This window comes from Lipophrys pholis (assembly GCF_963383615.2).
Source record: "Lipophrys pholis genome assembly, chromosome: 1".
NCBI lineage: Eukaryota > Metazoa > Chordata > Actinopteri > Blenniiformes > Blenniidae > Lipophrys > Lipophrys pholis.
Window position 1 is genome coordinate 11575263 of NC_137635.1, and position 27823 is coordinate 11603085.

The 27823-nt window shown below is 42.6% G+C and overlaps 3 protein-coding genes across 4 annotated transcripts in view; 1 reads left to right on the forward strand and 2 right to left on the reverse strand.

Annotated features, from left to right (window-relative positions):
* Positions 1 to 7197: 7197 nt before the first annotated feature.
* Positions 7198 to 13413, reverse strand: twnk (twinkle mtDNA helicase). Its single transcript, XM_080485222.1, has 7 exons — positions 13332 to 13413; positions 12486 to 13122; positions 10865 to 11567; positions 10300 to 10540; positions 10106 to 10213; positions 9876 to 10017; positions 7198 to 9112 (listed from the first exon to the last, which is right to left on the reverse strand). Exons 2-7 carry the CDS (start codon positions 13095 to 13097, stop codon positions 8771 to 8773), a joined length of 2148 nt encoding a protein of 715 aa, XP_080341348.1. The 5' UTR covers positions 13098 to 13122; positions 13332 to 13413; the 3' UTR covers positions 7198 to 8770.
* Positions 13414 to 13581: 168 nt separating this feature from the next.
* On the forward strand, positions 13582 to 16707 carry mrpl43 (mitochondrial ribosomal protein L43). 2 transcript variants are annotated; one of them, XM_080459695.1, is made up of 4 exons: positions 13582 to 13647; positions 13738 to 13875; positions 14731 to 14837; positions 15284 to 16311. In XM_080459695.1, exons 2-4 carry the CDS (start codon positions 13745 to 13747, stop codon positions 15499 to 15501), a joined length of 456 nt encoding a protein of 151 aa, XP_080315821.1. In that variant the 5' UTR covers positions 13582 to 13647; positions 13738 to 13744; the 3' UTR covers positions 15502 to 16311. The 2 variants fall into 2 exon arrangements, with proteins under 2 accessions (XP_080315821.1, XP_080315820.1); XM_080459694.1 differs by having other exon boundaries at positions 13589 to 13875; positions 15284 to 16707.
* Positions 16708 to 19318: 2611 nt separating this feature from the next.
* The window catches only part of sema4gb (sema domain, immunoglobulin domain (Ig), transmembrane domain (TM) and short cytoplasmic domain, (semaphorin) 4Gb), a 43881-nt gene continuing 35376 nt past the window's right edge, over positions 19319 to 27823 (reverse strand). The window contains exons 12-15 of the mRNA XM_080470201.1: positions 27292 to 27407; positions 25957 to 26111; positions 23164 to 23225; positions 19319 to 22761 (exon numbers count right to left, since the gene is read on the reverse strand). Coding sequence (XP_080326327.1) covers positions 21794 to 22761; positions 23164 to 23225; positions 25957 to 26111; positions 27292 to 27407 — 1301 coding nt within the window. The 3' untranslated portion in view covers positions 19319 to 21793. The remainder of the gene's footprint in view (positions 22762 to 23163; positions 23226 to 25956; positions 26112 to 27291; positions 27408 to 27823) is intronic.

Consider the following 27823-nt stretch of genomic DNA (forward strand, 5'->3'; position numbering starts at 1 on the left):
TCCTCCCATCACAGGGTTCCCTGGTGGAAGACATTCTCGTGAATATACTGAAGTCCCTGGATCCGAAGCACCAGACTGGTTTCAAGCTGACTTCCCGTCTTTGTGTGAGTATAAAGTTTGTCATCTTTTTACTGTTCCCTCAAGCAGATACAGTCTCTTCAGTGTCTTGTGGCTGCTTCACAAGGTCTGACCAGGTTGAGATAAAGCAAGCCATCCGTCCATCTTCTTTCAGCTTCATGTAAAGCCGGGTCGCGGGCGCTGGAGCTAATGGCAGGATAAACATTAGGCTGGTTGTTAGTCTATCACTGGGCAAACACGGAGAGACAGACCAACACATACACATTCATTTTGAGAGACATAAAAAGCCTTAAAAGCATGTTTTTGGACTGTAGAAGCAAAGTGGAAAACACACACACACAGAGGAAAAACATTGACCCTCTTTACAGAAAAGCCTTCAAGTCCAGAGGCAAACCGGGATTATTCCTGCTGTTTCTTCAGAAAAAAAATAAAAAGTGTTTGATAAGTAATTTCAGGATATATGTGACTCGCTGTGGGGTGAGCGCGCAAACCACTACATCAAGAGGTAAATAACAACCATCCTGCTTTGTCTTTCAGACTTTGGGCATCGAAAACGAGCATGTGTGCAAGTTGATTCTTTTCCTACTGGATTACGATCGTCAACAGAGAGAGCAGACTGAGGTGAGGAGGTTTGATGTCGTGAACATTGACTTGTAGGAAATGGTCTCAGTTTTATTTCTGTACTTTACTGTCCATTGTTTGCTCGTAGGATGTTTGTGGTAGTGGCGATGAGCTAACGGACCGCAGCAATATCCTGCTTGCCCTGAAAAGTTTCCTTGAGCACGACAGGATGTCCAGGTAACCCCACATCCAGTGCATCCATTGTGAAAACCCAGTGTTGGCCTCAACTGCTGAAAAGATTCCACAACAGTTTTGTTTGACACTGTAATTTATTTTTCATGGGGCAGGCCCATTCCAGAACAGTTTGGTTCCCATCTTCTCGAAGGTGAAGAAGGCAAAGCCTACTGGGAGAGTATGGGCAACATCATCTCTGAGGACAAACTCAAACTGTGGGATGCAATGGAGGTCCAACTGAGGATGCGCCAGTGAGTGGACAGATACACAGCTGTGATTTAATGGCATCAAATGAATTGTTTTTTGATTGTGTGTACGTTTCTCAGAGCCATGCTGACAAAAATGTGTGACCATAACTCTGAGATTGAGATGGTGGAGCAGCAGAACACAGAGATGCACCAGCACTATGTGAAAATTATGAATATTTTGCTCTCTGACAGACACGATTAAGTTTTTTTAAACATTAGTTCAGACAACAATCTAGTATAAAACAGTCAAATATAGTGTTTTCAGCATATCAGTGAAGTCAGATTGTTGAGTGTAGAGCAGATCATGAATCATCATTACCAGTGAAATCTCTGACTGACGGAAACCAGGAACAGCCACTTGGCAAAACCATTGAACATGAAGATATATATTCATATTGAGCAGAATTGCTCATTATGAATATTTTGGGGAACATTTTATAATGTTCTTCCTGGTTTTCTCTGTCTTTTGATGGAAAAAAATACATATTTTCAATAGTTTTCTGAATGAATACATAGTTTACATGTTGCAGAATCGGCGTGTTTGTTTGATCAAATTTAAACTGGTCACTCAATGCTTCCATAGTATATGGTTGAAATATGTAATTCAGACAACAAATTCAATGTCTAACTGGATTTAAAGGAATCTGTTTCTTATCATACAACATTTTTTTCTGACATTTTCTCTCACAGGTACTCTGGAGCAGATATGCTTGACAAAAGTCAACATCTGGATCGTACAAAGAGTACAGTCCAGTGTCCTCGAAGTTCAAAACACGGCAAACTTCAGAAAACACTTCCAAAGATAGAAAACACTTTACAATACAAGAAACACGTCCCAATCCAAGCAACACATGCCAATAGAGAAAACACTTCACAATACAAAAAACACGTCCCAATCCAAACAACACACGCCAATAGAGAAAAACCTTCACAATACAAAAAACACGTCTCAATCCAAACAACACGTGCCAATAGAGAAAAACTTTCACCACCCAAAACACTGTCAGGATGTGTGAAGATGGACCCAAGCGCAGACCAGAAAAAATCCAGAGTTTATGGTACAAAAGGTCCAGGGAACACAGGGAAACAGAAGCGACAAGACAAGAGCGGGAAAGGGGTTTGAATACACAGGTAAGACACAGGTGGAACTCATTACGACAGATGCACACAGAGGGAGAAGACAATTGGTTAATTAAAACTCACAACAGAGCCTCACTACAGTGCCTCCCTGCAGAACATCACTGCAGAACCGTCGGAGAAGGAAGCAGTCGAAGAGAACAGCAGAGAGGTGATGCCAGTTCCTCCCCAACATCCAGGCTGTTGTATCCTTTTGCCCTCAGCATCCAGCTTATACTGTTTGTGGAGCGGATTTCTTCTTTTTGAAGAATAAGTGGACTAATGTGCTTAACAGATGTTCTGCTGAATTAATTAGTTAATTAGAAGTGAGCTCCTGCTCCGGGTGTACAGGGACCGAACAGCCCTTAGCAAAGGGTCCCGAGGGACACGGTCGAACGCCTTCTCCAGATCTACAAAACACATGTGGACTGGTTGGGCGAACTCCCATGAACCCTCGAGCACCCGGTGGAGAGTATAGAGCTGGTCCAGTGTTCCGCGACCAGAACGAAAACGGCATTGCTCCTCTTGCATCCGAGGTTCGACTAACGGCCGGATCCTCTCCAGTACCCTGGAATAGACCTTCCCGGGGAGACTGAGGAGTGTGATCCCCCTGTAGTTGGAATACACCCTCCGATCCCCTTTCTTAAAAAAGAGGAACCACCACCCCGGTCTGCCACTCCAGAGGCACTGTCCCCGACCGCCACGCGATGTTGCAGATACGTGTCAGCCATGATAGTCCCTGCACATCCAGAGACTTAAGGAACTCAGGGCGGATCTCATCCTCTCCCGGTGCCTTGCCACCGAGGAGCTTAGCAACTACCTCGGTGACTTCAGCTTGGGTAATGGACGAGTCTACCTCTGAGAACCCAGCCTCTGCTCCCTCAATGGAAGACGTGATTGTGGGATTGAAGAGATCCTCGAAGTATTCCTTCCACCGCCCGACGACGTCTCCAGTTGAGGTCAACAGCTCCCCACCTCCCACTGTAAACAGTGTTGGTGAAAAACTGCTTCCCCCTCCTGAGGCGCCGGACAGTTTGCCAGATTTTCCTTGGGGCCGACCGGTAGTCCTCCTCCATGGCCTGCCTGAACTCCACCCAGACCCGACTTTTTGCCTCCACCAAGGCTCGGGCTGTGGCCCGCCGGGCCTGCCGGTAAGGAGGAGCTCAGAGTAGAGCCGCTGCTCCTCCACATCAAGAGGAACCAGCCGAGGTGGCTTGGGCATCTGTTTCGGATGCCCTCGGGCAGACCTAGGACACGCTGGAGAGACTCTCGGCTGGCCTGGGAATGCCTTGGGGTCCCACCGGAAGTGCTGGAGGAAGTGTCTGAGGCGAGGGAAGTCTGGGCATCCCTGCTTAGACTGCTGCCTCCGCGACCCGACCCCGGATAAGCGGAAGACAATGGATGGTTGGATTAGAAGTGAGCTCATTGTCAGCCTTAAATGATTTAAGTTTTACTCTAACACTGAAAGACAAATAGCTCCTTACTGCAGCAAGAGCTCTATAGAAACACCACTAGAAAAGAAATAGGCTGTCTTTACATAATGTAGCATTGAGCTTTTGAGTTCATAAGTTCAGTCTTTTTTTCTTTTTCACTTCAACTGTATGGAGTCACAGGAGTGCCAAAATTAAAAGGAAATAAATGAGGACTTATAAAGAGAATCAATAATACAAAAAATATACATAGGTAATCATATTCTTTTTCTATCTTGTCTTTGCTTATTCCATTTTGTCAATGCTTCTCCTGTTTTGTCTTTTCCATTTGCTTTTTGTCATTGCATTTACTCGATGAGTCGATGCCATCTGGACAAGACAAAAACAATACAATGCAAATCAGCAAGGGCTGTGCGGTCTTTCTGTTCAGGGTGACTAGTCGATGACTGATCACACCATTCCTGCTTGAAGGACATCATGTTGAGCAATTTTTGTTCATGCCAATATATGGCACTGTTGCATTAAGAATAAGTTTGAAGTATTTAATTCATTTTTCCTTTCACACGTTTCCTATTTCTTGTACAATATTGTAAAGGTCATTTCTTTGTTTTGGGAACAAAAGTATTTTGTTTGATTAAGAATTTGTTGGTTATGTTGGTTTTTGGTGTAATGTGGGCGTGTCCACTCGTCATCCTATTTATATTTCCGTATTTAAACTTGCATGTGCGTCTACTTCCTGCTAATACATAGCCACTGCAAGCAGGAATGGTGTGATCAGGTACGGACTTGTCACCCTGAACAGAAAAACACAGCCCTCGCTGATTTGCATTGTATTGCTATTGTCTTTTCCAGACGGCTTGACTCATCGAGTAAATGCAATGACAAAAAGCAAATGGAAAAGACAAAACAGGAAAAGCATTGACAAACTGGAATAAGCAAAGACAAGATAGAAAACGATTATGATTACCTTTGTATATTTTTTGTATTATTGATTCTCTTTATATTTCCACATTTATTTCCTTTTAATTTTGGCACTCCTGTGACTCCATACAACTGTAGCCTGCAGTCATTCATTTGGCGGAACAAAAAATTTAGGTTTAAAACTTTAACACAGACTTTCTGTTTGCACTTTTCTTATTGCACTTAATGTACATTATTACAGGAATGTTCTGCTTTCTATTGTTTTCCATTAATTTAGATAATTTTAAGTACAATTTTTATTCATTCAGTTGTAATTTAAGCCAGACGGAGTTCTGTTAAAGAAATATGTATTTTTATTCTATGACGCAAGACAGATTTCGATTTTAGAAAAAAATACCAAATTTTATTCTGTTAATTTGTCTATTTTGCAATAAAAATAAATTGCTAAATAATTTGTTTTCAATGTGTTCATATCACAAATAATCTGCATCTACTAAAATTCAGGTTCAGGCCAGATAGTAAAAAAAGCTAAAAAGAAATTTCACCATGCCAGGAACAGTGAATGCAATTGGGTCGGCCGGCCCTGCCAGTGAGGTGTCCTTTTTTTTTTTTTCATGGAGTTGGCAACCCTAATAGCAAACGTCCCTCTCTGATCATTTGCTTTTATTATATTTCATCATACCGTATTAATCCCCTTGGGGTAATTTTGACCAAATGACCCATCAGTAGTGGCCACACAGAGTGCTGTTCGGTGGGAGCTGGTGGAGGTCCAGGGACTTGCTCAGGAATCCACGGTGCTTGGTTTTTGGACTGTGTGAGGAAAACCGGAGTACCCGGAGGAAACCCACCGGACCAGGGCCTCCTTGCTGTGAGGTGAGAGTGCGAACCGCACCAACTCCTGGTCAGAGGGGGGGGATGGACCCCATGAACTGAGGAGGGGAAACTACTGTATTAGAAGGACGGGAAATTTTCTAGAGTCACCAAGTGAACTCGTATGCAAAGGGAGAACTCGAAGGGGGAACTCACTACTATTATATATAATTAAAGTTAAGAGAGGAAGGTGATTGCAGCCACCTGAAGCTCGTGAGGTGCTCGTCACCTCCTCCCCATAACAGCGGTAAGCGGTGTGGACCCCCGAGAGGAGACACACTTGTGGGGGAGCTGGTGGCCGGAGGCACTAGGAGGAGCACAGGAAGACGATAGGCTACGGTCCAGATCTGTGAGAGGGCCCACCACGTCAGAGGCAGCGGCGACCGCAACCACGTCAGCGGCAACAGTGGAGGTGACTGTGATGACGTGGGGGGGGGGGGTTAATGAAGTCGTGTCCACGAGGAATAGCAACGGCAGCAGCGGCGGTGACCATTCCAGCAGTCGTGGCCCAGGACGACAACTGTGATTACAGTTAATAAACATTGACATGTAAAACCATTTGTTTAATAATTATACAACTTTATTCTCAGAAAATAAATTGACAGTTGAAGCCGAAGAATTGGCTCAATACTTGACACCATTCTGAGTTTTTAATCAAACTTGTACTGTTGCTTCTCCATTTTCACTTAAACTGGGGCTTGGAGACGACGTCTCCTCTCGCTCCCTCATCAATGGTGTACAATTCGTAACAACCCTACCGTTTTCCTCCATCTTTCTACAAAACGTGATGGGTGATGAGGATCTTCCTACACCGCCAGAACTTAAAATGTCATGGATGATGGTTTATCTTTGTGTTAAAACGAGTGGATTGATGTCTGTTAGTTTGTTGTTCTCGGTCTGTGTCTTTTCTTTTTCCTCTCCCAGTAAAAAGATTTATAAATCCATCACAACACTGTTTCTTGTGCAACACGGTTCCTTAATCAGACATCTAAAATTCCTGAGAAGTCCTGAGAAAGTCTGACGGCAAATCACCCATGGTCTTGATATAAAACACACAGGCACTCTCGTATCCCCCCACCGAGCCGCTCCTGTTCTGTCAAAAATCTAAAAACTCATTGGGGTTTGCAGTGGCTGTGATGAAGTGCGAGTGTGCAACGCGCTGCCGTACGGCGACGGGGCTCACGCTGCAGAGCTGCCGACTCCCAGTGTAACCCCACGCCAGGGACATCGACTCCAGCCATGAAATATTCATGTGAAGATGTTTTGAAACACTTCGCATTTATCAAAAGTCACTCCCTCTGAATAATGGATGGTGTAACCTGACACAGGTGTGCTCCAAACTGCAGATCCTCGCCGCCTTGTTAATGAGCAATTTGATCTCGCATGATTGACTGTGTTCACAGGAAGTGGCCCTCGCTTACAGCAGAGAGGTTAAAGGAAGCCTGCAACCTCCTGATCCTCATGCCAACTGCCATCAATCTATTTTTTGATGCAGTGGCAGGAAACACATGCTGACCCAACAAACCAACAGGGCTTGAACTGTGGATTTCTTGCTGTGAGATGAGCGTGCTTACCACTACACCGCAGCACAGTCAAAACAATTCATCTACACTGAACTTCTAATATATGTAATTGTTAACTACTTCAAAATATCAAACATCTGGTGCAAATTTCATCTTAGATACATCAGATCCAGATGTGAGAGATGTGAATGCCTTTTTTTTTTTTTTTTTTTTTTTAAATACAGTAATGTATGTTGCAGAATAGGTTTGGAAAGTTTTGTGTGGGGTTTGCATGTTATCCCACTAAATGGGATGTGGTTCCCTCCCACAGCGAGGATCTTGCTTCAGGTTGGGCAAAGGTTTTAAAGACTTGTCATCTACTGCCCCCTACTGATCACACACAAAACCACAACAAAAACGGTATCAGAAGTATTTTACTTTTTTGAAAAAAAGGCAGCTCATTTAACGAAACAGTGTAGAAAAAGTCAGTAGAAAGCACAGGATTAATGTGCACAGAGCAGTGACAACCGATCATGGATTACTATTCTGGATTACAGTCATTCATCCTTACTTGGTTTTTTAGTCCTCTGTAGTAATACAATATTTGTGGGCTGTTGGTAGAAACAGTATTTGATTTGCATTTTTTTAACCGTTTACTACCAGATTGACTGGATTTGTTTTAGTTTTATAGTCCTAAAACTAAGAAATGAATGGTTGAATGGTCATGCTGAAGACGTCTTATCGTTTATTGTAATGACTTGTATATGAACATAAAGCTCTATTCTGCTTTCTCTCAGCTTTTGAGTTTAATAGACGTGATAAACAGTGAAGGAGTTATTTTTATGAGTAAAAGGGTTAAACACTGAAAACGGGGTCACAGTATTGTATCTGACACTGAAGGTAAACAGCCGTTTTCACGGAGTAATCAGTCTTAATGTATGGAAAAGCTTAAAAGACTAAACAGGAGTTTAACACTTAGTTCTTTCGCATTCTGGTTTTAACACAGTTTGTTGAATCCACTCTTAAGTCAGAGTTTTCTGAATACAATCACGTAGTTTTATGTCTGGTTTCAGGAGTCATTCAGTCAGATTCAAAACGAAGCACAAAAAGTGAAGAAATTTGCTATTAGTCATTATTTTTCTTGGTAATAAACCTGAACCCGCTGGAAGCCTGATCGTGTCTCTTTTAAATGCCGCTGTGTGAATAAGGAACGTGCATTTGTGAAAACTTTACACTGATCATACCAAACAGCTTTTCTTTGCCGTTATTGGTTCTTGTTTTAAGCTGCTGGACTATTCTCAGAGATAAACACACTTTGGAGACGTGTGAGCCACGTGAGCTGGTTTGAGGGAAAAGCTGGTTGAAGAATGCGATCGATCCCTCAGGAGTGTGTTGACAGATCACCATGAGGGGGCGGAGCCAGGCTGTTTTTGGTTCTTCCACAAGCTACCGAAATTCGTGTTCAATCAATTCATTGCCAAACACTCAATGTGTTTGGTTTCTTCACATTTAAACCATCAAATACAAACTGGCTGATTTTTCTTGGACACAAAGCTGTCGATTCAGATCTGCTGTTCATCTCACAAATACATGTCACAAATAAATGTGGGAAAAAGCAAGCTTTCTAAAGGTCTGACAATTATTTCCAAAAATGTTTTCACTTTTTGTGCGATGTTTATCAATTTGTGTTTAGCTTAGTTGGACTTTCTGTCATTGGCTTAAAATTACTAGTATGGATGAAATGAAAACTCCACCTGATCCCTGATCAACAGAGAAAATGATTCATACTCCCTTCGACTCCCACTCTTCATCACTTCGAGGTGGCTTCCTGTGCAGCAGTGGTACTCTTTGCAGTCCGCTGACTCTTTGGAACTTTGGCTGTTTTCTCCTTTTTAACTTCGTCCTTCTTGGACGCGGCAGCGCTCACCTCCGCCTCCTCGGCCTCGTTCTCCGGCTTCGCGGCGACCTTCCTCAGCTTGTGCTTGCCTTTCAGGGGAGTCGCGAAGGTGAGCGAAGACTTGATGAAGTCCAGCGGGAAGATGCCCACGTCTCCGTCAAAGCGGTTCTTGGTGACCTGCAGCGACCGGCGGCCGGGACACGTCACCAGCTTCTTCTCCTGCAGGATGAGCACGTTGTCGGCCTCTTGGCTGGCCTGGGAGAGGATAGAGAGCGACACAAGTCTGAATTAGGTCACAATTGGGGGAAAGACTGTTTACAACACATTCCTTTTCCATCATGATTCCTTGTAATAAAAAAAAATATATTGAATATGAAAAGTGCCATGCAAGGAAATCAAGCATTACAATCACACAGGTGAACCTTTATCTTCAAGGGCGATCTAAAAACCACATTGAAAGGTGCATTTGGTGCAATAAAAACTACCTGGAAGTAGCTGAAGACAAGCTGAAGCAACGATGCATCACTTTGTCAATACATCCACCGTAGAAATAGAATAGATCTTGAATCTTTAATATTCAACACTGTTTTTCCAACTCAAGTGGATTCCAGCTGATTATGGATAAAGGGTGTTACGCTTTCCATCCACAGCCCTAAAACATGCATTCAAGGTAAAATTATGTTTTTAAATTTGTTGTACATTTGAATATGAGTGAGTGAACGATTGTGTAATGTAGCAGATCACCTGAAAAACACATGATTTGTCTACAGCTACTAAAACGTGAATTTTAGGTTGGATTATGACTCTTCATCAAAGTATAGAACAACTAATGCAAAAATAACAAAACAACTGTTGTCAGGTGGCATACAACAAAAGCCTCATTAAATACCCGCTCTTCAGGAAGCTGGTAAATGTGGTTCTATTCAAATCATCCTACACATCTCCTTCAAAGCTCTTTGGACGGTTTTCAGTCTGACATGTGTGCAGCCTCTTCTTTGCAAACATTTTCCTGCCTGACCTTTGCAGAACCAAAGATAGACGCCGTCTGCAGTTCCCGGTCATCCTCCTCTTTCCTCGGGTGAATGATCAGAGTGACATGGCAGCAGCTGTTGGTCGCAAACTTTCTGAACACACCAATAATGTGGTCCTGGACTGCAAACCTGAATGACATAAAAAAAATAATAAAATGCATGCATTTGCTTTTACATACAAAAATTCTTGTATGTTTTCATTATAGCGTTTACTCACTTGTCTACTGAGAGGTTTTCTTGTCCCATCATGAACTGCAGATTATCGATGATGACGTGGTTGATATCGTAAAGGTAAACCGCATGTTGCATCGTGTCCAGCACTGCCCTGAAGCCCAAACACAGACGAGCATGTCGAACTGAGTACCATCACCGACAAAAAAGAACAAACAGCATGTGTTCCTCCACACTCACTTGATATTCTGCTGTCCGTGGAAAGTCATGAAGTAAAGAGGCAGCTCCTCAAACTTGTCCGCCCAGAAGTCGTAGCGCTCCAGGTCCTCCTCCAGCCGCTGCATGGCGAACTGCGTCAGCATGATTTTAGCCAGCCGCACGTTGTTGATCTCAAAGCTGCCCCATAACGTGTTCACGCCCTGCATGCAAAGGTCCAGGGCCAGCTCGCTGATGAAGGTCGTCTTACCGCTTCCCGTGGGACCTGGTTAACAAATATATAACATTTTCACAGCGGATCAGAGTCGGTGAGTTTCACATGAACAGCCAGAAAAGGTTGATATCACAAGAAATAAACTGTATTCTCAGGTAAACAGCAGACAAATCCTCCACAAGGACGAGCAGAAGCTTCTTTTTCTCTGTGTCTCACCTGTCTATTACTACACATGGCATATTTCACAATGCACTTCTTAATTCCATCCATAGGTTTTGATTAGAATAGTTTTATGATCCTATATGGTCTGTTTCCGTGTGAATTGAACAGGTAAAAAGCATTATAATTTCTACTTCAGTAATAATGATACAGTACCTGTGAAGACTGTCAGTTCTCCTTTGCGATGTCCCTTTAGGATCCTGTTGAGTTCTGGAAATCTCATCCACTTCACTCCAGCCACCTGATCTGTGTTAACCAGCTCCCCGTACACGTCCTCTCTGAGCTCCTTGAAGGATACGATCGACTTGTGGGCCGCTGGGATCGACGTTTTGAGGATGTGACCTAAGTTCTTTCCCCAGGCCAGTGCCTCCACTGGACACGGCCGGTACTCCCCGGGCCGCACCAGCCAGCATCGCCGCAGTCCCAGCTTGCGGGAGAAAATCTTGGAGGCCTCCCAGGAGCGGATGTCTCCCCCCAGCCACAGCGTCACCCGCTTGAACTGCTCCAGGTAGGGCAGCAGGATGGGTGGAAGGCAGCTGACCCCGCGAGGCAGAGCAACACTGGGGAGTCCTGTGGCTTGATGCACAGCCAGAGCGTCCAGCTCGTGACCAGTCACCACCACCTCCGAGTCCATCCGGACCACCAGAGGGAGGCCAAACAGATTGTAATAGGAGCTGGACTTGGGGACTGTCGCTTCATTATAAACTACTTTCTCTGTTTCTGTTCTTTGCGCTGACAGGAGTTTAAGGCCCTTCAAGGAGGAGTCAGGTCCACCAAACCATGGGAAAACTAGACTCTTTGTAGGTTTGAAGAGGCGCACACCAAACTTCTTGAGGGTTGCATTAGATATTTTTGTGATCTGAAATGAAACAAGGGTAAAAATTTTGAGATATAGTATTTGTACTAAAACCACTCTCAAAGTTTCACCCAACGTGCTACAGGCTTGACAAGCTGCACGGCCAGAATTACTCTAATGTTGAGCTAAACCATAAAATATAAACTCCACTAAACTACATGTTGCATTCACACAACCCCCCATGACCTTTAAATGTCTGTGTTGCAGAAACATTCTCACATGGCAATGCCACCATGATGGCAACCAGCTCGTCAACAAAAGCGGCAACCCTTTGGTCTCTCATGCCAACATTGTTGAACCATTCCAGTCTGAACAAAATGACAACCACAGTACCTTTGTCAAGTGAGAAAGAAAACACAGAAAATTTGAATCAAAATTGCATATGTCCTAATCAATTTGTCCACCTTTGCTACATCATTGAGGCATTTGATTAAAACAAAAACACTAAGTTGATGCGCTCTATGGTGATTTGGTATAATTTACCATCATGAATGCAAAGTTGTAGTTATTTCTATAGTTGTGGTAGCAGTGAGAAATGGCCCGGTGTCTGCACAGTAAACTGTAGGTCACCTTTGATTAAGTCAGGGGTGTCAAACACATTTCAGGTCAGGGGTTGATTTCTAATTCCAGGACTCTAAAATCATAATAATTAAAGAAGTTTAAAAAAAAAAAACCCTGTTGTCTTGGGGAAGGAAAGAGTGAATGCAGATGCTTTCCATTCATCGTTTTTACAGGTTCGAATCCCACAGCAGAGAAGAAACCACTGTGGGTCCCTGAGCAAGGCTTATCAACTTCCCCAGATCGCCGTAACGTGGCTGCCCTCTGCATCTTAGAAATAGGATGGTCAATGTGAAAAAGGTAATTTCCCCAAGGGGATTCATACAGTATTAGCAGTTAATTTAGTTGTTCTTTGGAGATTACCTGGAACATAGCTTTAATGAGCTGAGCTTCATCCTCTGGCAGGTCAGTAAAGACCACAGAGCTGGACCACATCCTCTGCACCTCCATCAGCTCCCTCTCGCTCTCCTCTTGCTCCTCCATGCTCTCTGGATACCCCAGGAGCACCTGGGGGCTGAGAAAGTCCTGCTCGTCCTTCTGCATCACCTCCAGACAATCCTGCAGGTCCTCCCAGCTGCCCTCCACCAGCGTGTCTTTGCACAGAAACTGCCCGGTGGTTTTGTCCACGAACAGGGAGAAGCTGTCCTTCCTGGAGGCCACGTCGACGAAGATGCTGGGGATGTGGAGGCAACTGTAGCCATCGTGGAAGGGGATGTCTTTGGACCGTATGTACTGTTTGATATCTGTGACTGAGATGGGAGTTCCAAGAAACTCTACAGTAGATTTTGTGTCTTTTTTATAAGCTCTGGCCCCACTGGGGGCTGAGATGTAAACCTTGGCAGTGAGTCTGTGGAGGAGTGTCTGAAGGCCAGGTCTCAAACAAGCTGCTGAAATATGGTGGCGATGGTGGAGTAACCTCGGGGCTGCCACCTGGGACAAACAGGTGCAGCCCCTCAGGAGAAAGCCTCCCCACATTGGTTATCTGGTTAGCACATTTAACCTGCAAAAGATGAAATAACACAAAAAGAAAACATCAGTTTAAGTCGCAACAAAGCTGCAGGGTTAGGTTTGGGTGACCTAGAGAAGCCAGGAAACTGTTTCTGGAGGGTTAAACGGACACAAACATGCAGGAAAATAAACGTTAAGAATAGTATAAATGCTACGCAAAGCAGAAACAACGTATGAAACCGTAAACACACAAAAAGTCACCTTTTTCTTTTCATTCGCATTCCATTTTCACTCCAATGTGCGCCAAATATGTCACCCAGGCTTTACCGTACGTTCTCAAAACAAGTCCGTGTGAAACATGTTGTGTTAAAACCAGAATGGAAATTAGATTGACCCAATTAAATGACTCAAAAGCTTAAAACATCCATTTAGAATTATGCGTCAATAAAAAAATTCCTTTAATAAGTTTGTTGAGCGGATGATATTTAGAAAAAAAAATCATATCGTTTCCGTGTTTCACTCCGGAGCATATTATAGACGGACTACGCAGTGTCCATGCCCGTCAAATCGTCCTCTGGTAGTTTTCTGCTGTTTCACGGCATTATCTGGTGTATTTTTTCACCCAAACAGTTTGACAGCAGATAATACACATTTATTTACCCGCCAGCTGAAGAATGACTTCCAGAGGGACGCCGAGTCGCTTCCTGAAGAGCGTTCTTCAAAACGGTGTGGGTCGCTACGTCTGTCAACTGAAGAGGGTCTCCATCACCTTCTCTAAAAACGCTCAGAGCTCACTGGGAATCAGGTAAAAAAACAAAACATCCACCATCTTCTCCAAAAACCTTCAGCGCTTACTGTGAATCTGGTTATACTAAAAGCAAACAATCGATGCGCTGAAAACGGCGTGTGTGTGTTGTGACTGCTGTGTGCTCGTGTAGAAATCTGGACCTATTTACTTCAAATTGTTAGTGTGTGTTTGAAGTTGTTCCACTGTGGTTGTTTCGGACATTGATTTTGATGTCTGGCTGTTTTTGTGGATACAGTTTGTGATAGCAAACTGCATTCATTGATTTGTTGTGTGTGTGTGTGTGTGCGTGTGTGTGTGTGTGTGCGTGTGCGTGTGTGTGTGCGTGTGTGTGTGCATTGCTTTGTTTGTTGATTTGTTTGTCTGTAACAGGTGTTTTTTTATGGATTATTTTTATTTATTTTGTTGTTGTTGTGTCTTAGCTGTGTCATCTATTCATTGTAACTAAATAACTACCTGACTTGATCCCCGTGGGACAAATCCCTTTTCTGCATCTCCACAGTAGACCCAAAGGTTGTGTCCACTGTAGGAATCTGCAAACTCCTGATCCCAAGTCCACTTCTTTAGTTGCGAGACCACCACTTCCCCTAATTTCATTGTAGTTTTGCTTCTCTCTTTGTTTTTTTGTTTATTTATTCCACAGTTTGTTATTGTTCAGTGTCCTGAACTCTAATTTGTACATCTGATGGGTTCAGTGTTTGAATAAGTATTAAGCACCTTGAGATGTTTCCTGATTGCCTGTGTTATACAACTAAAATGTATTCTTGTGAGAACAATTCGCAGTGCTGGTGTTGTGTCACAGATTCAGCTCAGTGATCACCACTTGCATGAAACACTTGTCTCCTTCGTTTTCAGAGACTTTATTGAGGAAGGAGTCGTGGATTACGCAAAGAAAAATCCTGGAACTGTTGTGTATGTGTCCCCTCTGCCACGCAGGATACCTAGAATAGTTGCAGAGTACCGTAAGTATCCATTGCTTAAGTGTTAAAATCAGACTCAAGCAGGAGTTCATGTTTTTAGTTTCACGATTTTATTAAATAAATCAAATGGGTCTTCTGTGTACGATGACTGAGTTCCTTCAACTCTCACTGAGCCATTGAATTTCAAACAGTCAGTGTGCTCATTTGGACTGCACCAGGGTTCAGATGGCAGCTTTCTCACTGCCACAGATGGACTAAACTAACACAGTTATCACACCAGGGTTCATTTTAATAGGGCCAAACTTGAGAGGCGTAAACATTCCCTGAGATACTGTAGGGGGCAGTATTACACTTTGTCAGATTTCTGTTGAAGTTCGATTTTACACAGATGTGTAAATAATGTCAAGTCTTTGTGTTGCTGCAACATTATGATTTATTTTTCCAGTTTCACTCACTCTCTTGGTGATTTCCTTTTTTCCGTCTTGCAGTAAATGGGAATGTGAGGGAAGAAATGGTCACAAACAAAACATCTCTGGAGATTTCAGAGCTCTTGACCAAACTGTCCAACCAGTCTGGCCTGGATATCATTCGTATCCGCAAACCTTACCACACAGACTGCCCCAGCATCCAGGGCCAGTGGCACCCCTTCGTCAACCGGCCTCCGTCCATCGGCCCCATCAGACCACAGAAGGACGACGTCCAATAAGGATGAAGCAAAGTTTAAGTTCTCGTATTTGGATGTTACCAGAAATTACCTGTCATCTTCTGTATGTTTTGAAGACGTGTTTTGTTTTTGGGTTTTTTTCAGAGATGACTGCAATGTAAATTAACTCGCAGGTAAAGCCATTGTCCGCTTTATTAAATGCATTAGAACTGCTATGGTTATATTTATGATCCATGCCCACTGCTGGCAGACTGTAAATGCCACATTTGAATAGACTTTACATGAATCCACATCAACTGGCATTCTGAAAAGCAGATTGCTGTTATTTGGAGATGTGTGTAGTGAGTGCAGCACTCTGCACCAGTTCTAGCTTTCATTTAATAAAATTATTTTTGGTGTAAAATCTGTTACTGGTGTTTAAATTTCGACATTAGGCAGATAACGTTAAGGTCGACTCATCTTCCTGGATTTCAAATATTTCTTTGGAGAAATCGTCTTTTGAAGACCTATGGCAGGGAAGTCTGCAAGTCATCTACTTTTAAACTGATAAGGCTTGAAGGTGTCCTTGCTGAACATCCTTAAATGATTCAGAGCTTAAATGAACATGACAGATGGTTGTTTGATAGCTTGAGGGACAACCTTTAACCTTCAAGTGTGAGTTGTCCTCTGGATGGGCCGTAACAGGAACAGAAAACTCCTCCAGTAAGTGATTTGTTCAGATTCAGCACAACGGACGCCGGCCAAACTATTCCCCCATTTTCTGCTTTTCTCACTCGGAATTCATCATTTTTGACTGCAAAAGGCATTCAGAGTTGACCTCAGTGTTATTCTTAATAAAAACAGATACAACACAGTGCTGGTCCTCCTATGAATACAAATGAGCAGAGTTACAAGGAGGGAATGTGAAGGGGGCCTCAGGACTGATTAATGGATACTAGTCTGCTGGCATTACAGTATAATTCTGGCCACAGGGAATGGTTAAACTGTTACTGCCTTTTTTTTTTTTTTTTTTTTTTTTTTTTTTTTTTGACTGGAGGAGTGACATGACTGCAGATGTTTTGTAGCTGAGCTCTGCAGCAGTGCACTATTGATGAATTCAATACTTACAACTGTGAGGATTTTTTTGAACCATTGAATACCTTTGAAATATTTTTCTTGACAGTGGTGATGTCCTTGAGCACAAGAATAATGAGCTTTTATCAAGCAATTACTTGTCAAAAATTCAATACAGCTGAAAAGTAAATGCACAATCTGCTCTGAGTATCTTTGTACATTTTCTGTGTCACTGTTAAAACATCTTTCAATTTCCTCTTTCTGAGCAAATTCCCTGGCTGTGTTGGCCCTCATAGGATCATGAAATGTAATCTCTTAAATCAATGACTGTATACTGAAAACCAGAAGATTTGTACCACCATTCACAGTTTGAATGAGCTTCATCTCCTGACAAGTTTGTTTCATGGTTCCACATAAGTCGTATGAATAATGTACAATTCAGTCAGGCAAAAAAAAAAAAAACATTTCTTGGATACTTGTTTTGTGTGAACTGCTTTGCTTTCGGGCTAAAATTGACATCATTGATCATTCCTAGACAAACCAGCAATAATTTCAAATTTGCACCATTAACAGATAAATTGAAGATCTTTTTAAAGCCCCAGAACGGACTCAATAAACGTTGGTTTCCAGTCAGATAGTTGTTTTCCAGTCGGGAAACAAACATGTGAGGCGAATAGGCGGGTTTAAATTGGTGTGAATGTGTGTAGACTGATACTCAATCCAGCTGGACTGATCACATAGAGTATAGAACATAGATTTATGGAAGAAGCATCAAATGATAACCAAGTTTTTCAAACATCTCTTGTCGAGTTACTTTGTCAAGACGTCATGCCTTTAACCCAGAGGGACAGTGTGGTTGTTTTTGCTTTCAAAGTACAGCACAGATCCTGAATTCATGGCTGGATGTGTTTTCTGTTGCATCACACTCACGTCCTGCATACTAATTTCTCCATGGCACCTATTACCAATATCACAACCACTGTGCTCTCATCACACCCACTCTTGTCAATGGGAAACAGTGCAGATTGACCCATGCAAGGACATTAAATACTCTAAATAAAGTTGGTGTTGCTAAGTTACGGCCTGCTCTGAAAATGGTAATTACATTTTTTTTTTTACCCCCACCCCCCACTGCCCTCATCCTCCTCTCTGCTTGTGTCAACCCTCTGCCCCTATCAAGACTCGAGCATGTGTGTAAGTGACTCTCAGATCTTGTGGGATATTTTCCCAGTGGACAGTGGAGTTGCTACCCGCCACAAGCTGAAAACAACAGGATTCAGTGTGAACACGTTCTGCATGTTGTTTCATGACTTCCCCTCAGGGCCGTTGACACTGATTTTTAAAAAATTTTTCACACTGAACTAATAATGCAAGTATATATATATATATATATTGTACAATTGAAATAAGGAACAAGTAAGAAGCAAGTAATACTCTTACATAAGTCCATTTTCCACACTAAAATTGATCCAGAATGAAGTGGGGAGATAAATGCCATAACTAACAAGTTTACATGACGAAACAAAGTACTTGCAAAAAGACAACCTAGGAGATTTTAATATTATATATAAAGAACTCATATATCAAACCGTAGGATGCAGTTACTTGATGAGCAGATTAAGCATCGCTGTGTTTGTGCCAATAAAACACTTAAAAGCATGGAAACTCGCAGTTCAACTCGTCCGTAGAATAAAACACAGTCTCTGATATAGACAGAAAGTTCTTGATTGACGATGGAGATGCAGCAGCAGAATGACGTTCCACAACCTGATTACTGGAACTTTTAAAGAGCAGATACTTGAGTACAGCAACTATTCAGAAGAGGTTTTAAAGTTGCAGTTAAATTAAACCCCCCAAATATATTTCAATTTACAACTCCAGCTTAAAAAAAAAAAAGAAGAAGCTACAAATACACACTGATTTAATCTGATCGTCATTGCTGAGCCTCTCAACATTGTGAATACATTAAATCTCAAAAACAGACATTAATGTTACGGCTGTTTATTCTTATGGGACATTAGTGCACTAAAAGCATCAGGAAGAAATGTGAAAATACTGTTATCTGTACTTTAACTCAGGAAATCTCTTCAGTGCTCCCATCTGCAAGAATTACAAACTTGAGTGATCTTTGGAAAAGTGGCACTAACTGATGAGGAGGTCGTTTGTAAACTCAGCCGGGTCTTTGAGAGGGTGAACTCAAGTGGAGGGAGGAGTAGATGATGACGTTATGCTGAGGTGATGAGACAGAGATATTGAAAAGGAAGTGGAGAAGGAAAGAGGACTGTTTTCTATACAGCTCTAATTGTGTCCATTGCAACAATGAAGCCATATTCTATGTACTGTAACTCTTCTTTTTGACAGGTTCATCTCTCTCTTTTGTCATTTCTTTATCCCGCTGCTAATGTTGCAAGTTTACTTTTCCGCGTATTGCAGATACTTCTAAATAGCATTTTATCAAAATATGTTTAAATAAAGGATGTAATTCTAATGTAAATGCTTAAACTATCAAGAGATATTAAAAGGATCCTCACATAAATAACAAACAAATAAATGTAATTTCAAACCCAGTTACTCATAAAAAGATGTTAACTTTGCTTGACAGCATTATTGTTTCTGGAGTGTAAAAGAGCTTTTCATTTTAACCGAAAACAACAGAATGTTATTGAATGAATTATAGATGAACACACTCTCACACATTTAATTTACGGCCCCTGAAGGGAGCAAACCAAAAGCAGAAGAAAAGGAAACTTCACTATAGTTAAAAAACTTTTTAATTACACATGGAAAACAAATCTGGAAGTGGGTTTTAAAAGTTTTATTATTTCTAAACCAAACACAATACTTTAAATGGAAGAAATTTCAAAAAGAGTTGCTATGAATTGTACCAAAGGGAAAAACTAGACCAGTTTCTTACAGTTTCTCCTTCTGCAGTGTTCACTGTGTTGCCCACGGCTGTATATACATAAAGTGACTTCTATTGTGCAAAACTTAAAAAAAAACAACTAAACCTATTGCTAATCAAATCTATGCAGATCAAATATGGGTTTTTTGCCTATCACCGTCAGTCTGCAGAGATTGGAAAATACCTTCAGTGAAAGCCACAAGAGAGGACGAAAAGTGCAAACTATTGCCAGTCTATTTGGATCATCATCTGCTTCCTGCATGGCGAGCCGGGACACCCGGGTCAAATGATTTGTAGATGCTCCTACCTGCAGACTGAGCGAAAAAGCTCCCGTCCTTTATTTGGTGGCGGTGAGCCAAACACTGCTGTTACTGTCAGTGATGCTCCGTGCAAGTCACCCCGCAGCTCCAACAGCCGATTCAAGGCCTCGCAGGAAAAAGACACATCAAGATCGTAACTGCCCACGAAGTCACACGTGCACTCTTCAATCACCGTGCTGCTATTTAATCCCGCTCACCTTGCCTTGGAAACACTGCGAGCTCTGCAGTTTCTTGTTGTTTTGGCATTGCACTAATGTCAGGACACTAGTGAGGATGCTTTCATTGCCGGCACACGCGAAGGTCTTCTCCACTCTCGTCTGGCAACTGGCCAAAAGCAGCTTTTTAACAGCGAATGACAAAACCAGCTTCTGTCACTAAAGGAGGCAGAGTAAGAAAAAAAAAGACAAGAAAAAAACATCTTTCTTCTTGTTTGTTTTCACCCATTTTACAAATACTTGTTGTTCATCCAAAAATAGACCCTCAGTGGAACAAAGACCAAGCTTAAGTATATGTAAGTGTAGAAATAGAAAACAACAAATTGAAGCATTTCCTTGAAAGCGTATCGTCTGTTTATTTTTAGTGAGTGTTGTGGTTTCCTCTGAGTCTCCTGAGCCCTGAATCTGGCCTGTGAAATCAATCAAGCTGACCACACGCTGGCTGCTCCTTTAGTGGACGACACCTGCTTCCTCTCCGACAGATTTATCTCCTATCTCACACACAGGCCAAAAACACAAGAAGAAATAAAAGCCTCAAGAAAGGAAAAACAATAGTTTGCTAGAGAGATGTCCATTGGCACCGGCACAACACTTTGCGTCTAACAGCTGCAACAGTGGTGTAATTATTGCTATTTACATGAGGGGGATGAAGAAAGGGTAGTTTTAAATAAATACGTTGAAATTGATCATTTTGTGCTCTCAAGTCCTCAAAGTGATACTCCGACTAAAAATACTGGCTATCATGAATGGTGCAGGATGCGTATTGGTCTGAATCGTATCTGAAAATGATTAAACTGGTTTCCGATTCTGACATGTGATGGTTAATTAAGTGTCCCCGTTCAAAACATTACCAAGTCCTTAAAAATTCAAGGCAACGTTCATCTGATGGAAAAGAATATGCAGCTTGTCTCAAAAGCTACTGCGCCCATAAAACACAGGACGTGGTGTGCATGCCTCATTAATTTAATCATTAATGACTGCAAAGTTGATCCCTGAAGCATCAAAAGTTGGATTTGTTTTTGCGGGGTTTTTTCTGGACTGTGTAACAAAGCTGTAAATTTCATATCCGTCCTTCTTCCTCAAATCGAGGGGGGTTGAAACTTTCCAGTCTCATTACAGATGCTTGGCATACAGCTGCGGCTTGCTTCATTTACCTAAAAGCAGCTTCCTAATTGTCATGTTGCAAACATGCTTTTTTGCACAAAGGTGCAGGGTTGAATCTATTCACTGAATGACGAAAATACGAACGTGTAAACACTGCTGGTATTCAAAGCGAAATTTACAAGATTTTGTTGGTGGTTGCAAAAAAACAAAATTTAAAGAATAAAGCAAATATTGCAAACTGGGAAAAGAAACATACCTCACACACTCCAATGCCATTTAGCTTCTGAACAAAAGTTTCATTTTGGACGGAGTATCACCTTAAGATCAGGAGACAGTTACTTGGTACTAGAACCTCTTCAACACCTTCATACTTCATGAAATACCTGATACCCTCTGGACTGACATAGTTTCTTTCACCACGTCCTCTTGAACTTTTTCCTTTTCATGTCATTTGACCACCATCATTTCAGACCCTCCAGAAAGTCTTTGGAACAGGAACGTTTTTCACGTGTTTTGTTGGATGGCAATCTCCATGTAGAGTTTACCACTGAAATGAAACCATGGAGCGATTGTCACTAGTGAAACAGGAAGCCGCACACTTCAGATCAGGTAAAGACGCGAGTTGCACCGACTGACACTGGGTAAATAACAGCAGCGAATCATACAACAGTTAATCAGTTCTCCCCACAACTACGGGTAGGAATAAATAACCTGGGGACCAATACTGAGAGGGACGTCCCTTAGATGGAGCTCTCGTCTGGTTGGAGGTCCAGCTGCGTGTGTTTCCTCTTCTCCAGGATCCTGTTGAGCTCTTCTGTGAACGAGTGGTAGAGCGGCGACATGCCCTCCGGGTCGGCCTGCCTCAGCAGCACGTAGCTGTTCCCGTTCATCTTCCTCAGCACGCTGGGCAGGGTGGCGGACATCCCGTTGGCGTAGTCCGTGTCGGGAAGCGGCGGCGGCATGGGAAGGGGAGGGGCCGGAGGGGGCGTTTTGCAGGGCGAGAGCTGGCACTCGCCCGAGACGATCTGGAGGAAGCCGTCCCCGAAGTCTCCGAAGGTGGGTACCGAGATGGAGCGGCGGCCCTGGCGGCCGTTGCAGTGGCTGGAGATGGTTTTGAGTTCCAGGTGGGAGCTTCTCTTCCTCTCAGACGCCCCCAGGACCTGCAGTCCCTGATGAGAGAACTTCCGGTCCCGAGAGGCCTGTCTGGAGCAGAAGCTGATGTACAGCAGCACCACAGTCAACACCAAGCAAAGCCCCCCGAGAACCGCCACCAGGGAGATGTAGACGGCCTCCATGTGTTTGTAGGTCTGGAACTCGGGTCCTGCCGGCACCGGGGCGAGGGGGGAGGGTAATGGCTGCTGGGTTGGGCTGCTGGTGGAGAACACGGTCGGGCTGGAGACTGTAGTGGGGTCGGTGGTGGATGTGGGCTCCACGGGGAAGAACGGGTCAGTATGGACCCTCACTGTGTAAAGAAAGACCAGGACGGAGACGGCGTTCTCCACGGCGAAGCAGCGATAGGAGCCGCTCTGCTGGGTGCGGGCTCCGATTATGAGCAGGCCATCTGTGCCGATGCGGTAGCCCGAATTGATGCCGTATCCCTGGAGTTCCTTCCCGTTGAGCGTCCAGCGTGGGGTTGCCAGGTTGGAGCGGAGTTCGCACTGGAGCAGGACGTCGTCGCCCGACATCACCGCACGCCTCCGGTGGACCACTGCGACGCAGAATGGAAGAGCAAGTGACATGAGAAGGAGCCGAGACGTCAATGGGAATGAAAACATATGAAGATAAATAGATCGAGAAGGAGAGAGAGGCAGAATGCAGAGAAAGTGTCGTGCCACTGAGGTCATGATTTAAACGTGCAGGTGAGCAATCTTTGCAATCTTCACATCACTTTGTGTCACATTTTATAAGCCTCTTTAAATGAAGTGAGACCTGCAGCAGGAAGCTCGACGGACTGACCTCCAGCAAGAAGAGGAACTGATTAAAATGGGTACGCTGGGATTTGAGGGGACGGGAAAGAAACGATACACCAAATGAAATCTAGCTTTCATTTGTTGGACTTTCTTTAACCCCGAAATCTCGACTTAGAGGTGAATTACATCATCATACATACCATTTCCTGAATTCTCCTTACAGCCTCTGACCCCTCTGAAGATATCCTGGGTCAGGTTTGACCTGTAGAAATGAAGTTTCGGAATTAGCATTTGGCTCTTTTTAAAGCAGGAAAGCCTTTTTATTGAGCTAATACACACAAAATATGACACAAAACTGGGATTAACCCGAAAACTGTAACCAGAGAATAATTTTCACATTCACAATTTTATCCCAACTCTACCTAACAGATGAGTATTAACCATTTTACTTCTAATCCCGTCACTGTTGGTAGGATTTTGCCTCCAATGACTGAAAGTTTCAAAGAACTACCAGAAAGCTTTCCGCTCATAGTTAAGTCAGCTGAGTGCTTTCTACTGCAGTATGATCTCAGACAGGATTCACCATCCTCTCGCACGTCTGTAACCTGAGTTTGTGAGTAACATCAAAAAAACACACAGTGACATTGAAGAACTGCCATATCAGGAAAGCTGATCTGGAAAAAATGAGCAGAGGCGCTCACTAATTGGGCACTTTTTGACAATTCTACAACCGTATCTTCGGAATAAAGCCAGCGATTCAAGTAGTTCAAAATCAATCCAAAAAATAACAAAACATTAGTGCAAACAGAACTCTAAAAAGCACACTGCATCATGTTAGCATCATTTTCTTAGTTCTAAGAATGGAGAAGCTCATGCTACTAATGGTTTGGGAACAGGAAACAGAAATTTCAAGTAATTGTGAATGACAGTGATACTGAAGAACTGCTAAAGTTGAACGTTGTTTTGGAACTAAAAGAAAAGCAGAAGCAATCACTCACTGCACAGATTGCGTCGGATTACAGGGAGTTAAAAAAGAATCAAAACAAATCAGAGGAATATCTTGTTGAGACGAAGTTCCAGCTGCAAAGATTTGAACTCACAAAATCAATCTTTGCACAACTGCCGGAGCTCGCTGCATGTTTGGCTTTTCGTGGAGGTCACTGTCGCAAATGTGGAGCAAAAAGTGGAATTTGGCTTCAGCTTATCTCTCCTCGTGTGATACTCCTCATCGCGAGTCAAACACGTGATGTGGTCGGTGTGATAACGGCTAACCAGTTATGTGGAGTCCGTCGCCAACATTTCTGTTGCACTTTTTTAAAGAAAATAAATAAAAAAACAAACAAACACAGAAGCATCTGATGTGTGTGCTGCAGCAATGAAAATGAAAACAGATTGATTACTCATGCAGAGCGAATGGAGAGAGTTAACAGCAGTTTTGAATGAATCAGTGTGTGGGGGTGAAACATAAGGCCCATGGGCCCAAAAAACTAAATTGCAAATTGTAGAAATTTCAAAGAAAACATTGATTTTTCAAAGATGTATTTCTTGTTAAAAAATAAATAAACATGCATAATGCAACAGCTATAGAAGTTTTGATATTTCGCTGTATTTTGCACGAGAACATTTCATTAAATTTGTTAGTTAGTGCACACAACCAGGATATTCTTCCTTTAGACTGAAACTCATAATGTGGACTTAATAGTTGAGTAATCCGTGGATTTGAGTCAAAGAGACAGGCCCTTTTTTTTTTTTTTTTTGGAAAATGATAAAATCGCACTTGATATGAACTGGAATGTTCATATATATAGCAGGAAAACAGCCTGTAACTAGACGTTTGCTGGTTCAAATCTCATTCTAGATCCCTAATCTCACTATCTTAATATGAAAATCTCCTTTTTAACGGTCATGGTTCACATTTTGTCTCTCGGTTCCCATCATCCTGTCTGATTGTTGCTCCCTGATGTCTTTCACCTGTGACTGAGTGTGTGATTGTCTTCACCTGGCGACTTTGGTATATATTGGACATCTTCTGTGTGTTCTGGTTGTCAGTCTGTCTGAGTTTGGGTGTGTTGTATTTTTAATCATGATAAAAAGAAATATTGTAACAGTTTCCTTCATGTGGACCTTACACTGATAATAAATACAAATTTAAGGATTTGTGAGTGTTACTGAAAGAGCACACCAGTCCTAATCAACATAAATGTTGACAGTATGTCCAATATATTCATTTGAAATTCAAACCTTCCCGTTGCAGAGGAAACCCCCGCCGAGCTGAACTAAGCTGTTGAGCAAAATCCAGGTCAACCAAATTGTCTTAGACCTGCTTTCATAGAAATTCTGTTGGAGCGGTACGAAAAACCGTCTAAATAATTAATCCTGCGCAGATATTGCTGTTGGGTCCAGAAGGAAGGAAAAAAAAAAATAAATAAACATCAACTCAAAAATGTAAATGCAAAAATCTGTACAGTGTGTGATAGTGATTCAACTTCTCTGTTCAAGACATATTACACAGTGGGTGAGCAGTCTTGCTTCACAGAGAGACGATCCCTGGTTCAAATCCAGCCTTTCTGTGTGGGAGTTCACGTGTTCTCCCCGCGTGTGCGCAGGTTGATTTCTGTGATGAATGTGAGCGTGTGAGACTGTCTGTGTTTGTCCTGTGATGGACTGGATAGATGTGTCTATATCCTTGATATAGGGAAAACAGTTTACAGAAAAAAAGCCTTTTTGTGTGCAATTTCTGAGCAGAGTGAACAGGAGGAGGTTTAGGAGACTATAGACTCAGGATCTATACGAGAGCAATGCAAATGTATCTCTGTAAACTAAAGTCTGGCTTGCTTCTTGCTAAATCTCTCGAACCCGTGTTTACTGTGTGGAGAAGCTCCTCACACTCTATATAAAACTCTGCATCTGTGGCTGTTTGCTCCAAGCGTGAAATGTGACTTGTGTCCACATGTGTGAATCAGGTTTGTGCACAGGTGTGTGTTTTCCCTCACCTCTGTGCACGCGAGGCAATTTCCACACACACTTTCCCGTCCCAGCCGCAGAAGGGGTCCCTGGCGAAGACACAGTCGTAGCATGACGTGTACCTCTGGCAGGTGGACATCGGTACCTGCACCACTCCGGAGTACGAGCCGACGTAGACACTCCTCTGCGAAGGAATAAAAGAACAACGACATTTACTCCTCTTGAGTATGTCGAAATGTGTTAATAGACTCACATGGCGGTGCGCCGAGACGCAGTGTGTTTTATTTCAAGTGTTTGAAAATAAAGTCGCGTCAAATAAAAACTTTGACCAAATGTTGATAGTTCTATCAGTAACTTCTGAAGTAAAAAGGATTTTTCTAATTTTGATTGTACTAATTATGGATTCAGATTTTGTTTTTTTTAGATAGTAAAAACAACGGATCTTAGGCTATAATCTTACATTTTGAGATTATTTTTGATTTAACAGCTAGACATATTTAATGCTATATATGTAATGTTTGGTTTGATCAAAATGATGTTATCTTATTCTGTATTACTCTTCCTGATCACTAAGAAAAGCTCACTAATATGTTCATGGATTCTCTGTGATTCCAAAGTTTTGTTTGCACTGTAGACCGACTGACCTATTCAATGCTGTCATTTGGATCGATTCTGATTTCAGATTGATTTTATAGCTGTAGAGGTGACAAAAAATATGTCTGAGTTCTTCTGCCTTTCTTTTGCCTGCTCAACTTTGAATATCTGGCAGTTCCTCAATACGACTGTGTGTATTTGACAGCTCATGTTGTGGATGTGTGTGACACACTGGAGGCTTCTCTGTTATTGGACGGTCACGCTGCAGAAGTCCTGGGGGCCACTGTAATGACAAGTATGTTGGTGCAAAGTTCTACTCTGCTTTCTGCAAGTTTTACTGCTGCAAAAAGTCCAGGCGTTAAAAAGTTATGTGAAGTAAATCAAATCATGTCAGTGTGGTGACAGAATGGAAGTGAAAAGGTTGCACTGTGTCTGGTTTATGTCAATAACTTGAGATGCACTTGGAAGTGAGAAATGATTATTGTGTTTTAATAAAGTATTTGAGTTTTATTTCCCTGTGTGTAGAGGCCGTTTAAATCCTCGTCGATACTTCTGCTCGACAAGGTTAGGGGCTTGGTGTCTGCGGCTGTCTTTCTGTGAAGCAATCCCTCATTTTATGGCATATTGCATCTTTAATTCTTGCATTCGATTGGGTTTTATTTCTTGCCTTTCTCTTTTGACCCTCCCATTGTTCTACTCGCCTCACTCAATTCACTTCATGAATGTCCCTGTACCTTCCCATTATGAGTCTAAATTCCCTTCTACATTACCAGAGCGGAGGATATGACCATGCTCTGAATGGGCTGTGGTTCATTAAACATCTGCAGCTCTTCGATGATGTGCATCTCTCCATCAATCTCCACGGCTCGATGCAGCCATCCGTCATCTGCAAGAGAAGGCGCAACCTCGTCACGCTAAAGTGAGACGGCGAGCGCCGCTGACAGCTGCTGATAGCATGCTAAAGTTAGCATCTCCCTTAAAGCAATGCAGGGAAAATGTTTGCTCTCACGAATTGATGAACAATAACACACATCTGTGTATGGCATGACAACATAAGATATATCAGATGTTAAATCAAGGCCGAGGGATTAATTTTCCTTGGGGGCGCTCCAGGAATAACTAGGACGACTGTGTAGTGCCGATCCATGCCGTCTATTCAATTCTGAACAGTACGAATACATTGCAAGCCATTATATACAGCAGAGTTTGACTTTATGAGGGCCGACCAGTAAAATAAGGGCCTGGTAACCTTTTACTACAACTCCAAATGTTTTCTCTGCATGTTCACTTCATGAAAATAAT

Excerpts from the sequence above, each read along its gene's own strand:
- twnk (XM_080485222.1), bottom strand. The coding sequence starts at position 13,097 with ATGTGGGGAGGCTTTCTCCTGAGGGGCTGCACCTGTTTGTCCCAGGTG. Across the intron at positions 10,541-10,864 it reads AGAACTGACAGTCTTCACAG|GTCCCACGGGAAGCGGTAAG; the intron begins GTACTGTATCAT and ends TTTGTTAACCAG. Across the intron at positions 9,113-9,875 it reads CTATCTTTGGTTCTGCAAAG|GCCAGCCAAGAGGCCGACAA; the intron begins GTCAGGCAGGAA and ends ATCCTCTCCCAG.
- mrpl43 (XM_080459695.1), top strand. The coding sequence starts at position 13,745 with ATGACTTCCAGAGGGACGCCGAGTCGCTTCCTGAAGAGCGTTCTTCAA. Across the intron at positions 13,876-14,730 it reads CAGAGCTCACTGGGAATCAG|AGACTTTATTGAGGAAGGAG; the intron begins GTAAAAAAACAA and ends CTTCGTTTTCAG. Across the intron at positions 14,838-15,283 it reads TAGAATAGTTGCAGAGTACC|TAAATGGGAATGTGAGGGAA; the intron begins GTAAGTATCCAT and ends TCCGTCTTGCAG.